At 38.1% G+C, this 17,104-nt stretch overlaps 1 protein-coding gene across 1 annotated transcript in view; it reads right to left on the bottom strand.

Moving 5' to 3' along the window:
• Positions 1-15,215, bottom strand: part of LOC145501893 (uncharacterized) — a 41,774-nt gene extending 26,559 nt beyond the window's left edge. Inside the window, exons 1-18 of the mRNA XM_081481287.1 lie at positions 14,984-15,215; positions 14,315-14,431; positions 13,208-13,307; positions 12,178-12,256; positions 11,978-12,108; positions 11,283-11,404; positions 10,245-10,436; positions 9,385-9,495; positions 8,080-8,247; positions 6,884-6,967; positions 6,211-6,287; positions 6,033-6,091; positions 4,361-4,416; positions 3,936-4,078; positions 3,148-3,251; positions 1,660-1,803; positions 1,334-1,374; positions 743-863 (exon numbers count right to left, since the gene is read on the bottom strand). Of these exons, the coding sequence (XP_081337413.1) occupies positions 743-863; positions 1,334-1,374; positions 1,660-1,803; positions 3,148-3,251; positions 3,936-4,078; positions 4,361-4,416; positions 6,033-6,091; positions 6,211-6,287; positions 6,884-6,967; positions 8,080-8,247; positions 9,385-9,495; positions 10,245-10,436; positions 11,283-11,404; positions 11,978-12,108; positions 12,178-12,256; positions 13,208-13,307; positions 14,315-14,431; positions 14,984-15,129 (1,995 nt within the window). The 5' untranslated portion in view covers positions 15,130-15,215. The remainder of the gene's footprint in view (positions 1-742; positions 864-1,333; positions 1,375-1,659; positions 1,804-3,147; positions 3,252-3,935; positions 4,079-4,360; positions 4,417-6,032; positions 6,092-6,210; positions 6,288-6,883; positions 6,968-8,079; positions 8,248-9,384; positions 9,496-10,244; positions 10,437-11,282; positions 11,405-11,977; positions 12,109-12,177; positions 12,257-13,207; positions 13,308-14,314; positions 14,432-14,983) is intronic.
• Positions 15,216-17,104: the final 1,889 nt, after the last annotated feature.

The following is a 17,104-nucleotide window of genomic DNA, read 5'->3' as shown; positions in this document are numbered from 1 at the left end:
TTAGTAATTGGACCTCGTGTCGTACAATTCAGGGAGTAATCGTGCTCATAATTTCAAATCGGCCTCGCGCTTCGTGCTCGTCCGATTTTGAAATTACTTGCGGGATTACTCCCTGAATTGTACTCCACTCGGTCCAATTACTATTCCTAAGCAAGGTCGAGGTAGGGTTTATCAGCCGAAGCCGAAGGCTGGGCTGATAACCCTTACCGAGACCTTGATTATTCTGGATATCAAAAAAAACCAACTCTAATAATTGTTTTATTATACATTGAAAGAAAAAAAATGGAAGTCATGTTTTTGCTTCTTCACTGACGGCAAGCAACACAAAGCGCGCGAACTTGACATGATTATTACTCTCAGAAATCATGCACCGCGGGCATACATGACATGATTACCTATGACATTGAGCGTCCTTGACATGATTATTGTATAATCTGCAGAGATGACGTCACAAGCGCTGGTTTCGAAATTCACTGTACGCTTTCGGCCAATCAGAAAAGAGATAGTGATTTCGATGTATGATAATACGCCTTATTAGCCTTGATATATTTACCGTTCACTTGTTTTGATAAAACTACTGACTGTGACTCTAAAATAGAGCCACAATATTGTAACAATCTTTTTGGCATTGTAATAAACTAAAAATTAGGTTGCAACACTGTCAACGGTCCGCATACTCGTCTTGTTACACATGATATGACCCTAAATAAAAAATAAACGCAAAGAGAGAGGAATTTTTTACCCGTTCAATCAGGTCTTTGTACAGACTGAGGGAAATATCAGCTTGCAGAGACAGCGGCAGACCTTCAAACAGCGAACTGGCATCGACTCCTTTGTTTCGTAGCCAAAGATATTCATAATAGCTGTAAAAGAAACCGCAAGAGTTGACATTTAAAGGGACAAAACATATCTCAAAAAGATATTGCAGTTGCATAAGCAACTGACAGAACGACCGTGATTAGGTAAACAGACAAACTGATTGGGTACACGGGGATGTTCTTGTTATCCCGATAGATGGCACCAAGAGCTATTTAATCTTTGAAAACACCTTAGGCCGATCCATCTGATCGATTATCTCGGTCGGTTTGCTGACTGGGTTATGCTAAAACTCGCAATGGGTTTCTATAGAAACCTCAGCCGAGCTCACCGTTTAACAGTTAATTATTGTCATTGTATGAGAGTCTAATTGTGGGGAGGACTCTGGCGGACCGAGCGATCCAAATCCCAGTCCAATTCCATCGGGTTTGCTTGTAATTCCCAATCCCTGTTTTACTGCTTCAGGCTCGTCTAATAAACTTATGGTCAAATTTTACAAACGTTGTTACAGACATACCTTACAATGCGGGCTGTGAGTTTGTCAGATATTTCTTGTTCCTAAAAATAACAAAAGCAAAGCTATATTATAAAGCACTATTTAAACTAAAATGGAAACTAAATGGCATCTAAAGGAGAGAAATATATCTTCTCTGGTCACCTCTTGTAGTTCAGAAGATCCTATGGAACTGTTCTGATCAATTACTCGCTATCTTATGTCAAGATAATAATTTGAGCTCCCTTCTGCAAACGTTTAAGCAACTGATTTTGGCAACTCATTAAGTTGCATGTTACACTAAAGAGTATGACAGGAACTTTACTATCTAATGTTTCATTGCCCCTTACCTTCAGGAAAGTCTTGATAGCGTTAAGTCTTTCTTGGTAACGAGCCCGCTGTGCGTCAGCGTTAGCCAGACCGGCAGCAACACTGGCAATGATGAAACCGTAGAAAACGATACCAATGATCATACAAATCAACGCGAATGTCATCTGTCAATCAATCAATCAATCAATCAATCAATCAAGAAGGCAATCAATTAATTAGCCATCAATAATCAATCAATTAATCAAGCAAGAAAGTAGTCAATTAACAGTCAATTAACAGATCCATCAATTAATCAGTCATTTAGCCAGTCAATCAACTCGCTCGATAGCAAGCCAAAAAGTTATCCAGTGAGAAAAAAAACAAAACAAATACCTTTCGAGTGATTACTATTTTGTGTTTGTACTTGTAAACTGCTTCCTTGTGTACAGATATGTTTCACGAAGTAACTTAATTCGATTAATTTAACATATATAGCTCTGTTTGTCTCTTTTTGTTTTCAACGGTTTATGGTACTCGATAATAACAATAATAATAATAATAATAATAATAATAATAATAACAATAATAACGATGAGGATGACGATGAGGATGAGGATGAGGATGAGGATGAGGATGAGGATGAGGATGATGATGATGACTATGATGATGATGATGATGATAATAATGATGATGTGAAGTTTATATGAAATAATTCATATTTGAACTGCGGTTGTAGATGAATGTGAAGAATGATCATCGCAGAAAACCCCGTTGAAGCCCTGACATTTTTTTCATGCTTCTTCTTTCCAATTACTTAAATTGGAAAATTTACTGCGATGATCATTCTTCACATTCAATAATAATAATAACAATAATAATAATAATAATAATAACAAAACAACTGTCCCAGTGATCATTAGAGCTTTCGGGCTTGTCAAGAAGGGAACAGAAATCTACATCGGCAAGATTCCAGGCAATATTAGAATAATAGAGCTACAGAAGACCGTCCTCCTTGGACTGCTCACATACTTAGGAAGACTCTATCCATGAAGTAATCCAGCAGACTTATGAATGCCCTAGGCTCACGGATTGAACTCGGCACCATAAGTTAAAAGCGGCAAGACTTTAAGGACTTATAATAATAATAATAATAATAATAATAATAATAATAATACTTTATTCATATAGTGCTATTCCTATCGCTATCCAATAGCGCTTTACAATGATTTTAAAACATGGGTAAGAAAATAACTAATACAATAACTAAGCTGTAAAAAACAAGATAAAAACTAGGAATAATAAAACCTTATAACGACGTTTCAACTGACATTTCGTACGTGTGTTATATGCCGCGTGTTTTACTTTAATTTTACTGAGAGCATACAGCAAGCTGTTTAACTGTGGTGACTGATATTTGCTGAGCAATACATTCAAATTGGTAATACCAACTCGGTAAAGCTGGTGCGTAGATTTCTCTGTAATTTTCAAAGTGGCTATAATCTAGATCGTGGGATCACTGTGGTACTTACCTCGGTCGTAGTATGTGCATGAATGTCCCCGTATCCAACCGAGGCTGAGGTAGTCGCTGCCCAGTAAAGACTAGTAATGTACTGAAAACCAACCGTTGAATTTCCTGTCGACAAAGAACGACATTAAATTCTGTAGGATTTATTTCGTTAGGAATGTAACAACTCAAAGGGAAATTAATCTTAACCGGAAATACGACTTACCAGGCCCTTTTTCGGGTTGCTATTCACCTTCGCTTTCTGCCAGTTAGGGAGATAAACAGAGGGACAGATAGACAAACAGACAGGAAACCAGGCAGACAGGCAGACAGGCAGACAGGCAGACAGGCAGACAGGTGGACAAAAAGGCAGATAGGCAGACAGAAAGACAGACAAACATACAGGCAAACAGGATGACAAGTAGACAGACAGACAAACTGACAGACAGACAGACAGACAGGTAAACAGGCTAATGGACAGACAAACAGACAGCCAGATAGACAAAAAGGCCGATAGATAGACGGGCAGACAGACAGACAGACAGACACAGAAAGACAGACAGAGAGACGGGATAACAGGCTGGCAAACAGACAGACAGACAGACAGACATTTACTGGCAGACAGAGAGACAAAGAGACAGACAGACTGACAGACGGGAAAATAGATAGACAGCTGAACGACCGACGGGCAACAGAAGGGAGAACAGACGGACATAAAGAAAACCAGAAAAGACATAAAGAAAGTAAATAACGAAAGAAAAGAATAAAGAAAACCCAGGTGCTCAGTTGTGTTTTATTGCAGGTTCAAATTACCTAAGCCGCGTTCTTCCCTCTCGACCCAAGAATCCACTGAGCAGAGGTGATCGCCATTTTCAAGTCCTTTACAAGCGAGTAGAAACCAGCCACATGCTATACAATGGGTAAAGGTTGCCATGTACAGAGCAAACTTAAGCTGCCTATGGAATATTAAAAAGGTACAAATATTAATTGTCAGCATATCGTAAAGAGAGTTTTAGTGATTTGCGATGTCTTCGTGTTCTTGTAAGGTCGCCCTCAAAAAATAACAACAAACCCGAATGAATTCACAACAAAGTCAAATTACTGACCGAGCTGTTTCTCGTTTCGTTTGTTTTTATTCTTTTTTTCTTATTGTTGTTTTCCATTTGGATTTCATAATAATTCGGTATTGAATGCTAGTGGAATCGACCAAAAAATTCAACAATCCTATTTCTACCTACCCCAACAAGTTTGTATTTTTTCCCATTGAATCCGTCATAAAACGAAAGAACTGTTGCTGAAAAAAGACACAAGGAAATACATAAGTTGAAGGAAGCCAGTGGCGGGATACCTCACTAAAAGATATTAAAAATAGAACAGTGTCGTGACGATATTTTTTTGCGGCAGGTTACATGGTATACGCAAAGTTTGCGTCAGGCGAATTGGACCATACAGCTGCAGGCGGAGTTTATCGTGGTTGCCGTATCATCAAGCGACTAGAAGTATTTTCACTCCTCCCTGGATGGGATGCTTATCCATCGCAGGGTTACGTCTGGTACTAAATTTTGAAAGTACCAGGTTGGAGAGAGGCACTATGAGAGTAAATTGTCTTGCAAAAGAACACAACCCAGGCCAGGGGCCCGTTTCTCGAAGCTCCCGAGCTGTTTTCTCTCCTGGAAAGCCATAGAAAAATCTTAAACCTTATGATTAATATTACAGAGCTGTTTATTCACATATTCTTAATATGAACAGAGGTTACCTTCATACAAGAAGTTTCAGGTGTATACACTTGATCTCCGTTTTTAGATACAGATGAACTAAAAATGGCTTTACGGGCCCGAAACGTTTCCGGAGCTTTCGAGAAACGGGCCCCTGGGCTCGAAACTGGACCGTTCGATCAAGAGTCCAGCTTGCTAATTATTAAGCCACACCGCCTCCAAAGGTTATAGCATATTTTAAGCAAACCAACTGAATTTCAGGCTTAAGGTGGCTTACTACAGTTTTGATAGATTATAACAGCCCATCTTCTAACTCTTTTGAATTATGTTCCAAGATTTTTTTCCTTTCTCCATTTACTGTTTCCTTGAGTCTTTTGCCATTCTATGTGAAACTTGAACAATTAAACGTCAACAAATGGCCAAAATGAACGACCGAGAACCTAAAGAGAGACTGGGCACTAGTAGATTAAATCACGTTTTTCTCAAAATCTACCCATATGACCCCACCTCAAAATTTTAGGAATAAGAAATTGGCTCTGAATTAACATTCACGCAAAGTAAAACAAAAATCTCTAAGACAGATTTTTCGCAAACTAAGAAAATGTGAAATCAAAAATAGCTCAAAATCTGTCTTACAGGCTTAAAATTTTGGCCCAAACGTGATTCAACCCTACAAATCAACTGTGGAGATTTCATCATGGGTTGTGCGGCTTTTACAGCCTTGGATGACAATTGAATTGCGCATGCCCTTTATTTAAGCGCGCGCTCATTTTACGCCATGTATCGCGTGGGAGAAAGCAACAAAATCTTAGAGCTCTTTTACCGCTCTTTTACCGGTTGTTCATCGACCTTGTTTGTTATTTTTTATTGGCCCTAGGCTTAAACATATGTTTGAACGCAGTTTGAAACTATTTGTACGTATACCGAAGTGATTTAATGCCTTTGAAGTGCTGAAGTGGTTTTCGTTTCTTCTTAAGGTCACTTGCGTCATTTTTTCACGCGCGATTGATACTGACGTCTGGCAGGCAATCGTTGCGGCGCTATTGAGTCTCAGAAAAACTGTAGTAAGTCACCTTAAGTTTTGTTAAATATCTATCTTACTACTCTGATGATTACAGAACAGAAAGCATCCGCGCTCTAGTATATGAACCTGCGCCATTTTACTTTTTTTCATTTTGACGGTGATTAAACTTACCATTTTGTACATATATAAACATCTGTTAAGGCGAGCCAACGATAGAATGCGAAGAACGCCTGCGACACAAAAGAAATATAGTGATGATTAAGAATAACGGAACATTGGCTTCATTGTTGTATAAGATATACATCACTGAAGAAAGTGGGACTTATGGAGGAAAAAATATTGAGCTTACCGAGGCTGTCAGACCAAATGGCTAAAACAATGATGTCTGTAGGAAACGAGCAGAAGAGGTCCAAAAGAAAATTCGTCCTACAAAGAAAAGACACTGTTGTGTCAACTATTTATTTATTAGTTCGTTTTCTCCTGAGTCAGCAGCGACTGACTCGTTTTCAGTCGTTTCTCGTTTATATCTCAGTTTAGAGGGCGCGTGCTATGCTGGACTTGTCTCTGGCGAAATAACAGACGCCTGGGAATGAGTCAAAAACAGCGAGACATCTTCTTTCCCACTCTTCTTTCCCACGCTCATTTACCCCTCCCCCTGTGTGAGAAAAACGTGGGATTCCCTGTCCGTGACGTCACACTACATGGATCTGTGCAGCGCCGTCTGATTGGTTGTTACTTTCACGCGAAAATTCAAAATTGAATAAAACTCAACTACAAACGCCACAAAGACCTCTGTGGGGTTGCTTCATCATTATGGAATGTTTTGTCCTACTCTCAGACGCTTATCTCACCTGTGGTATGAAAGACATTTGTTCGCTAAAGCTCAATTTCATTTTTGAGTTTCGTCAATCCAGTCCGAGTGCGTGGCACCTAGTTTCGCGCATTTTAAGCCATGAAGCGACGAATAAACAAACAAACAAAGAAGCGTACAAAGAACAAACAAACATCAAGTGCATAATTACCTGAGATAATTCCGTGCCGTGAAGAGTGGATGTGTGACAAGGACATTGTTTTCGTTGTAAAACGCGAGGTGAAACTTGATGTACCTGAGATGAAACAAAATAGAATAAAAAGTAACTACTTTATAACATGGTAGTCATGAAAGGCGCCCTCAGATTGGATGGCTATCAGGTAGACTGCACGATAGTGCATATTTAATGGATTTGCAATCTGTTTTTCTCTTGTTCTCGATTATTTCCGTACAGGGTACGAATTTGTATTAACGGCAGAAATTCTCGTGCACTCGTTGGCTAATTTTCATTGTCAATGAGCGGACAGACAAATTAATTTACAATTTGTGCGATAATTTATTGCAAAAACCAAATTGACTTCAGTTTTTTATGGATCTGTCCTGTTACTGACAATGCATTTCGTCATAACATTGACAAAGTAGTCTTCGTATCCACTCGGCCATCGCCTCGTGGATTCACAGCTACTTTGCAATGTTTTGACGAAATTCATGATCAATAACAAGACAGACGCATGAAAACCTGAAGTCAATTTGTTAACTAAATGATACGTCCAATACAGAATCCCTTCTCTGAGCCGAGACCATCAAGGGACACTAATAAATACGACGACTAGAAACAAAGATTGAAGTTGTTTTACTGTAGATGAGAGATGATCTAAAACCCCGTTCAGACGTCGTGTTTCTGCCGTAGCGAAGCCAATTGCAATTAGGTTCGACAGTAGCACGGCGGAAACAAGACTCCGATTTAGACTTTTTTTTCCAGAGTCGTGCCAAATTCAGGATTTACAGAAGCCACGTAGTAATTCTCCCCGTAACTTCTCCTTGGAACGCAATCGCGCCAAAATACATTGATTTTAATTTATGAATTCTGTTTGGCGCGGCAGAAGCACGGCGTTTGAACCGCTGCCGTGCTAGAGTTGTGTAGCACGGCAGAGCTTGTGGAGCTTAATTTCTTGCCGAAGTTAATTCAAAAGTTTGATCCAGACGCTGTGCTTCTGCCGTGCTTTTGTTGAACTTAATTCCTGAATTTATTTCAGAGCAGCAGAGGCACAACGTCTGAAGACACGGATTACTAACTCAAAAAAGACCAGTTAAAGAAGACAAAACGTTGATTAAAGCTGACTCTGCCTCAACGATGCAAAGCAATAAAGAGCACTCGTCTGAAATCTGAGCATGTTCAACACTTACATGTCCACCAAGCACAGGAAGTCAAAACAATAATTTACGATCCATAGACTGGTAGCGGTGTGCAAAAAAGCTGCCTGTAGGGTGAGTGTGAAGGGAAACATCCCGGCTATGACAAGCGAGACACCATGCCATACCACGAAAGCCGAACTATCAGGCAAGACTGTGCGCCTGTAAATAAAGAGATAATTACCAATCACTTTTCCACTTTTACTACAACCTTGTGAGGTTCAAAAACAAAAAGATTACATATTTCTAATAACACCTAACATTACTAACAACAAAGCTTGTACGTCCTGTCATTATAATGAAATGAAATAAAAATAAGACGGAATACAATAAATTGATTTTGGGGCATTCATTTTACAAACGGCTTCCATCTAGTCTGAAAGTTACGTTAAGGTAAGGTAAGGTAAATTTATTTTGAATATATGTTAAATATAGTTTCTGTGTTGTTTTTCATAGCTATATATTTCTCAGTTCTAAATTTCACTTTGACAAAAATCACGGAAAGAAATTAGATTAGGAGTCACACCACGTTTCCTACTTATCGAAATATGTAGTTTAACAAGAGTAATAAAGTAATTCAGTAATTACTAAATAACGGTTGTAAAATCAGAAACATTCTTCCTTCAAGACCATTTCTTTTAAGTTTTATTTTTTGACAGCTAACATTTCCAGAATCTTTCTGATTTTGACGGGGAATCCCTCTGGTTGGAAGTGCTCAAGTGAGAATCCACTGCGCATGTGAGCTAAAAGAAAGCCCTTTTAAGGCCGTACGTTACGGAAGCTGTCAATTATCAATCAATCAACACTTTATCTAAACAAGTTGCGCCTATAAAATACGAACCTGAAGGGACCTAAAAAAAGAAGTCCTGCACTTTAAAGTATAACTTAATGTACATCGTATGTGATGATTTCATACAAGAGTTAAATAACCTAAAAGTCGATATTAATTCTTCTTATTTGTCTTATTAATATCTAGTTATAAGAGCTACCGTGAAACGATAATTTCAATGTTTCTTGGGCAATTATGATCGGTTTACAGCAGTATCAAGAATTGCGTTCTTGATTGATGCAAGGACAAATGTGCGTAAGTAACATTTCTGTTAAATCGTCTACTCATCAAGAATTGTATTTAACCTATCCTGTCAGAGCAACTTCTTGTGCTGTTGCACACACTCGCATAGTAAGCAGACGATCACCCGGACGGCGCTTACTTCTCTCACGGTGGGTCATTTGTTATGTACTTATACCTTACTGCGCCAATATAATGCTATACCTGTTTTTCAACTTGTGAGTTCCTACCTCATTAGTAGCCAGGACAGCACACGTAGTACAGGATGGAGATCACTGTATGGTTTGTTTATGTCTTCTTTTGAATCTCTTACAACCGACATCAGACTTGCCTGCATATAGCTGAATGTGCAAAGATGAAAAGAAGCCGAAGAAGAACGTTTATGTTTCATGTATATATCTACTAAACCTTCTATTCGTTTAGTAAACACGTTGAGAGAACAACGCCAGCGTGACTATATGCTATTCTAAAAAAAAAAAAAAAAAAAAAGAAAAAAAAAAAATGGAGTTGAAGCAAAATCAAGTTTGCTTACAATTTCCAGGTATTTGATAGGTCAACCCAACAAGACTCTCTCCATATTAGGGAATATTTTAGCAGGAAAATGGCCAAAGCTTGTTTCAATCCTTTCAAATTACTGGTGATGAAACAAATCGCGAACACTCAGGCAAAGAATTTGTCAAACGAAAATCGCTTTATCCACACAGCCATTTGAATATTGAACACGAATAATAAATCACGTGTTTAATCAAAACACGCCCATACCTTTTTTTTACCTTTTCGCATCCAAACCAGAGGATCAATTTCAGAAGCTCTCCTTAGTTAAGTTGCATCCTAAGAATCGTTACTTAACAATAGCTTTTGTATTCGAACGATATACTCACAAGATACCCTTAAAAGGCCTTTGTGAATCTGGCCCCGGGGTTTTGATAGTTAATTACGGCACGTGAGGAGATTTTATCCTTGATCGTAGGTTTGGTGACTACACAACCGAGAATAATCTTGCACTAGTGTGAAGTGAAAGATTGTTTGCTCTTCCTGATGGTAACTTAAGCTGGCTTACGTGTGATTAGAGAGCAATCTGTTCATGTACCTCATCTGTGGGTATACGCGCCCACTCTTTGTCTTCTTGGATGCCTGAGTTTTGGTTTTGGATGCTCTTGAAGAAGCTGATCCTTGAGCGCATTTAATGGAAAGTCTTCTTACAGCAGCCTTTGTTGACTCGAAAGCTGCTTTCCTGACGTCCTTGAGATGTTCATTATTAACTCCCGCATCATAAATTTGCCTGGAAAGCCAAGATAACGAGCCCATGAAGGTGGAAAGCCAGTTAATGCTGATACCTTTCAAAGACTACTTGATAAAGCTTGATAAAACGTTTTTCGGGCAATTGAGCTAGTAACGAGTTGTGTTACGCCTGGTTGTGATGACAGTTATAAATGGTATTATAAAAACAGCAATCCTAAATATTTCCGCTTAAGTTTAAAAAGAAAGAATATTCCCGCTACCGTTTTTGCTGATATTAGAAAAATATCTAAGACAATGAGATGAGAACATTTCCTACAATAAATAATAATAATAATAATAATAATAATAATAATAATAATAATAATAATAATAATAATAATAATAAAGCCCAGGGTATAACAATCAGCCACCTCTTTTATATGGACGACCTAAAAACATATGCAAAAAGCGACAGCCGGCAAACCCTAGTTAAATGTAAACATATTTAACTGGGGTAAGCCCATCAACGAATGCTGTTATCAAAGGGTGCCCTGGGCAACTAAAAATTGAAATGAAATTGCAAAAAAAAAAATGCTAGAAAGATTACCACATATGTAGCAAAAGATAAAAACTATATACATTTTTAATATGTCGGTAAATTATAAAAAACTTGCGCTCCGGAATAATAGCTGCCTTTCTTTCTTCATCTTATCTGTTGTATATATGACTAACCGTTGTATTATTATGACCCATGAACCGGACAAACTGTTCTAACACTTCTCACTTTCGTACCGAACTTATAATTGTTTTTGCTAAATTTAACCCTATGAATTGAACTGTAGGTGGAAGCCCTTAAAAAAATTCATTCTACCGATTAAAGCAAATGGAAGACGACAGATAAACAAACCTAGCCACAACCGGAAAATTCGCCAGCACCTCGTCCAGAGCAGGCTTGGTCAACATGAGAATTTCACAGTATGTTTTGGCTTTGACTGTAGCTAAGCGGTTTTCACCGAAGATAAGTCCGATCTAGATATATAAACAAAACAAAAATCAGCGCGGATTTTGGTAAAGAGTATCTTTACAACCTATTTGCCTAGTGACTATCATATATTTAAGACCTGACTGGCGCTATTCCGACTAAAACCATAGAGGAAAATTTAAGTTTATGTGTTAGCTCCCAATATGAGCTCTTGAGTTCCACGACCAAACATATATGTAAATGTAAAAAAAATTAAATAAACAAAAAAAAGGCAGCTGAGGGCAACTACGGCAAGTTACAGTTGTAGGCATAATAAAGTAAACAACAAAATTCGATCGCTTACGTTTGACTGATATCGGAGTTTATTGTAATTTGATTTTCTAGATTTTCAGCTCTCTGCAGTGTTTATAGTTTTATACGATCAATTATTGTACATTTTTAGTTTTAATTTTTAGAATACACTAGGGCCCTCGATTACCTGTAAACTAGCTGATTAGCTAAGCGTAAATTTAAACCCCACCATAAATATAGTATCGTATCGTATCGTATCGCATGGCATGGCATGGCATGGCATCGTATCGTATCGTATAAAGGTAAAAGGCGATAAAACCATTTTTCACCTCGCCAAAGTAAGCCCCAGGGCCTAAGGTGGCCACCACAGTGATGCCATCATCTCCAATGACCTCAACCTGGCCCCTCCTGACACAGTACATCTCCCGACCCATGTCTCCGGCGTAAACAATGTAGTCACCTGGAAACAGAACGGTTTGAAATCAGTGTTTGAAATACAGGCGTATCTCTGGTAAAGCGATATACTGACCTGGGGAGAAAAGATATGAAGTGGTTTTCAGGGACAACTGACGTAGGAAACCGGCATCTGTCTCCATAAAGATAGGCACCTAAACATAGTTAAGGTAAATAATTGTTAATTCTCTGATTTTGCAGCCAACCACGAAATGAAATCAAAAAGTTTAATAATAAAGGGTTCATCCTTTTTAACCCAAATAAAATTCAATAAATTTATTTTTAAAGGAAAGTCGATTTAAATCAAAACTCGAATTTTAAATGTGGGTACATGACCTAGCCCGAGTTTTCTATGAGTGTATTTAACAAAATGGCGTCACTTTTTTATGCGTCTTCCCTCTTATTGATGATGAATTGCGTCATAAGTTTCGCGGTAAACTTTGACAATGTTATGACGAAATTTATCATCAATAAGAGGACAGACGCATAAAAAATGACGGCAGTTTGTTTTTTACGATAACAAGACCCCAAAATGGTCAAATGCCAGGAATAAATGAGGGGAAAAGACGCCGCAAACTTGCCGTAAACAAAGATAAGTGAATTTTATTCAAAATGACGCGAAAATTGTCAATAGCTTTTCTCGTTTTTTGATTGGCTACTTAAAAAAGTCCACAAAATGTCATTGGTTAAAATGTTGACAGTTTGACAACTGAAAGTTGAACTTGAAAGCTTACATAAATTAAAATTTTATCCGTCTGTACTCTTATTGATGATAAAAATGAGCCAATCAGCGAGCGAGAAATTAGACAGTTATTGTAAAAAGTCAATTCGCTGCTACGCGACTATTCGCTCATAGAAAACTCGGGTTCGTAGTCTAATTGTTTAATGGAATAAGAAAATTTTTATTTCTCTGTTTTCTCCTTAGTTTTAGTTCCTACTGAGAAGATATATCAAGCACTCAAAACAGTGTTTGACCACATTTCCTCAAATACGCTGAGCATCATATTTTCAACTCTCTTCTTGGTGTTTAAAAACGCGGTCAAACACAGTATTTCGTGTCTGATCAAGAGATCATCACATGGTGTGATATATCATACCATGATTACCTTTTCCAAGAAGTCTTTTGTTTCTTCATAAGTGACGTCTTGTTGAAGTGACAGCGGCATATCCTCGATCAGTGTCTTACCTCCAGGGATGGCCTCTCCTCTAAAAGCACCGGAATGTGTTACACAAGGAATAACCAAATCAAGTAGTACCAACTAATTAATTAATCATGATATTAGCCTATAGAGCGGTTTTCAATTGAGTGTCGAAAGTAATCGGGCAATATATACCTTGGTTTTGGTTTTGGTTTTAGTACGGTTTGAGATTGACTGAGTAGTTTAATTTGTAAGTTATTGGTTTGGTTTTGGCTTCACGACACTCAGTTGAAAAGCGCTCCAACAATATGACCAAATAAGCAATTTACGTCCTCAGAGCCGGCAAGAATGACGTATCAGTCTGTTTCAAGATTCCAGTCATCACATCTAATTAACAAATTGACGTCAGTTTTTTATGCATCTTTCCCCTTATTGATGATAAATTGCGTCATAACATTGTCAAAATGGCTGTGGAACCACCAGCCGCAGGCGAGTGGTTCAGCAGTAAACTTTGACAATGTTATGGCGAAATTTATCGTCAATAAGAGGACAGACGCAAAAAAAAAACAGACGTCAATTTGTTAATTATATGTGATGACTGGAATCTTAAAACAGACTGATACGTCATTTTGGTCGGCTCTGAGGACGTAAATTGCTTATTTGGTTATATTGTTGGAGCGCTTTTCAACTGAGTGTCGTGAAACCAAAACCAAACCAATAACTTACAAATTAGACTACTCAGTCAATCTCAAACCGTAACAAGACCTCAAAATGGTCAAATGCTGGGAATAAATGTGGGGAAAAGACGCCGTAAACTTGCCGTAAACTTGCCGTAAACAAAGGTAAGTGAATTTTATTTAAAATGACGCGAACATTGTCAGTAGCTTTCCTCGCTTTTTGATTGGTACTTAAAAAAGTCTTTAAAATCTCATTGGTTAAAAAGCTGACAGTTTGACAGCTGAAAGTTGAACTTGAAATCTTGCATAAATTAAAATTTTATCCGTCTGTACTCTTTATTGATGATGAAAATGAGCCAGTCAGCGCGCGAGAAATTAGACCGTTTTTGTAAAATACCTGTGAACTCTCCACAAAATTGCCAGATAGTTCTCTGTACGAGTCATTAACGCCCGGCTGAGGTTTTGCTCTACCATGAATTCTTGTACGGCTCTCATTTTCGCGAAAAAATCCACCCTAAAACAAGAAGATACCAATAAAGAGAGAAAGGGTAACATAGATAATCCAAGTGGGTCAACAAATTGTCAATCTAGCTGTGACACGTGCACAACCCAAGCCACTTACACCCATTTTCATCCTCCACGAAAACATCCAAACAATGAACGTGGTAATGTTATCCAAGGAAAAACTGAGTACCATGCCTAAAATTAGTGTGAGAGGGATTACCTTGAGAATAAGGTCAATATGGCGAACTAACTCTCCCACCATTTACCTTCACTTGTTATCACACCAATCCAAAACTAACCCAAATCAAGTGTCATGAAAGTCTTAGTATATACGCAGTCTATGGAACTTAAGGACCTATTGTATGATGCTATTCTGAGTAACAAAATGTTTTGAACAACAACTTTTAAAGAACGCTACTTTTCCTTTTTTTTGCTGAAAGCGCATTCCGTTTAAGACCAGAGAAACCAGATCTAAACCTGACGACAAAAACTTAAGTACCATTTGCTGCTTTGATTCTAGAGTTCGATGCGTACAATATATATATATAATTAATTTGCATACTTAGGTGCCGCTGAATTGGCAAGAGTAGCAGCAATAGTACTAAGGCAGTATCCATACAGCAAAAGACCAGTGAGCATGACCACTGTGGCAATCAGCTGACTCTCAGTATTGTGGGCATGGATGTCGCCATAGCCCGTCGAGGACATCGTGGCTGCCGCCCAGTAGAGACTGGCGACATAATCGTCCAAACCAGCGACGGTCTGAGTTTCTCCAGTGTGTTGGGCCCAGCTTCCTGGGGTACAACTACAAGACAAATCCAGCGAAACAACTAAATCTTTAGTATTTAATTAGCAATCACGAACTTTGCAAACCGTTCTTTGTGAAACAAATTAATATTCTCCTATTTCCTATCTAGAATAAGATTAATTCTATGTATAACTAAAAGTTAAAATTCAGAAATTTAGATCAAATAGAAGCTTTTATTTCAATGACAAAAGCAAAGGCGAAACAAAGCTGGTCTACTCTGATTTATTTCCTCGTTTCACTTCTCCGCTGGCATCAATAATAGATGTCCAAAAGGACAAGAACGGCGAGATGCTGGCTAAGAAAACTGGGAATGTCTGAACCACACAGTGATGGCCATGGGACTTACGTTTCTCCAAAACAGGCGTCCACAAACCACACGCAAGCGCTAATGTGCGTGGTCAAGATAATGTAGATTGTGAACTTTACGGCTCGTACTTTACCAATGCTGTAGTTTAAGTTGCTCTCCAGATTGGTGAAAAAACGTGGAATCTAAGAAAAGTCACATTGGAATTAGCCTATGTTGTGTATCACACCGTGGTGTGCAGGGCAGTTTCTTGATCCAACTTAGCCGATATAAGCTGGAAACTTCCAGCGCAGAAAGAGAACTGCCTCGTTATCAGTCGAGGGTCTGGACAAACAGGGGCACTGTACTGGCATTCTAGTTATCACTGACTTAACTTTTCGGCATTATGTAGCTATCAGTTTAATACAAAACCGTGCCTTTTCTCCACTGAAACTTAAAACTTTAATAAATCCTTTCAGTTGAGCCCAGGCCCTCTTATATTCGGCCGGAAGTCAAGTTGATATTTCTAGAGAATTGACTGTAGATGTCTACTGGCTGGAAGCGCCTGTTAGCACCATGTTTGGATTAGTAATAATTTTTTTTTTATTGTAACAGTTTATTTGCACTCCCTACCTGCGACAGACATCGGATCATCTACAAACACAGTGAACCAAAAGGTCCTGAACACACATTTCTGAACCGTTTTGCAGGCATTTCTAAGATGGAAATGATTTCCAGACAACAAACACAATCCGATAAAAGTATATATCGTATCTGCATGTTACAATGTACAGATACAATGTTTCTCTTAGTGGGTGGAAATTGTCGTAATTTTAGCTTCTGAAGTAGTTGCATCAACAAATCAAGAAAACGTTCAGCTTACCCTGACAGCTTTGAGAAGTCGATTTAGACGAAGAAACGCAAAAAGATGCCATCTTTCGTGGAAAACTGTCTCTGTAGTGGCTAAGATCTCAATCGGCAGGATGGCCAGCAAGTCGATCCAAAAAAGGAAACTCCATTTGTAAGATTTTCTAATGTCCTTCAGTTCTACAACAACGACAACAACAAGCTTTATTTGCAGTGTTGTAAGAGCTTTTGTAAACTAAAATTAAAACTAAAACAGTAATGATTTTCGTGAACATATAATAAAGTGATATAGTAATCAAGGTGATATAACATTCAAGTTACATCGGTTTGATTTGAAAGTAGAATGTTGCGTAGATCAAAGTATAAGATGAAATGAAGTTTGCTAATCAGTTTAATTATATTAATATAATGATTTGAAGTAGTGATAAGTTCGTCGATGGTTTGTAACGAAGGTAATTGCTTAAATATGTCGGAACGATATGTTCCATTTTTTTTATAAGATTCAGCTCTTAGAATAGAGTATTCGGTAATTTATAAGAGGGTGAGATTCGTCTTCAATTTGATTAGATTCACAAATGGAGCAGTGCCTTGGAATTTGATCATATCTACCAGTTTCAATCCTTAGATTGTGATTGCTCGTCCTAAATTTCACTACTGAGTTCGTTCTTTCGCTTAGCTTACTTGTTAGGCCTAAATAAGTGTATAATCGTTCTTAAAAGTGTTTT

This window comes from Orbicella franksi, chromosome 10 (assembly GCF_964199315.1).
Source record: "Orbicella franksi chromosome 10, jaOrbFran1.1, whole genome shotgun sequence".
Lineage (NCBI taxonomy): Eukaryota > Metazoa > Cnidaria > Anthozoa > Scleractinia > Merulinidae > Orbicella > Orbicella franksi.
Note: the sequence above shows the minus strand (reverse complement) of the source record. Positions and strands in the feature narration are given on the sequence as shown.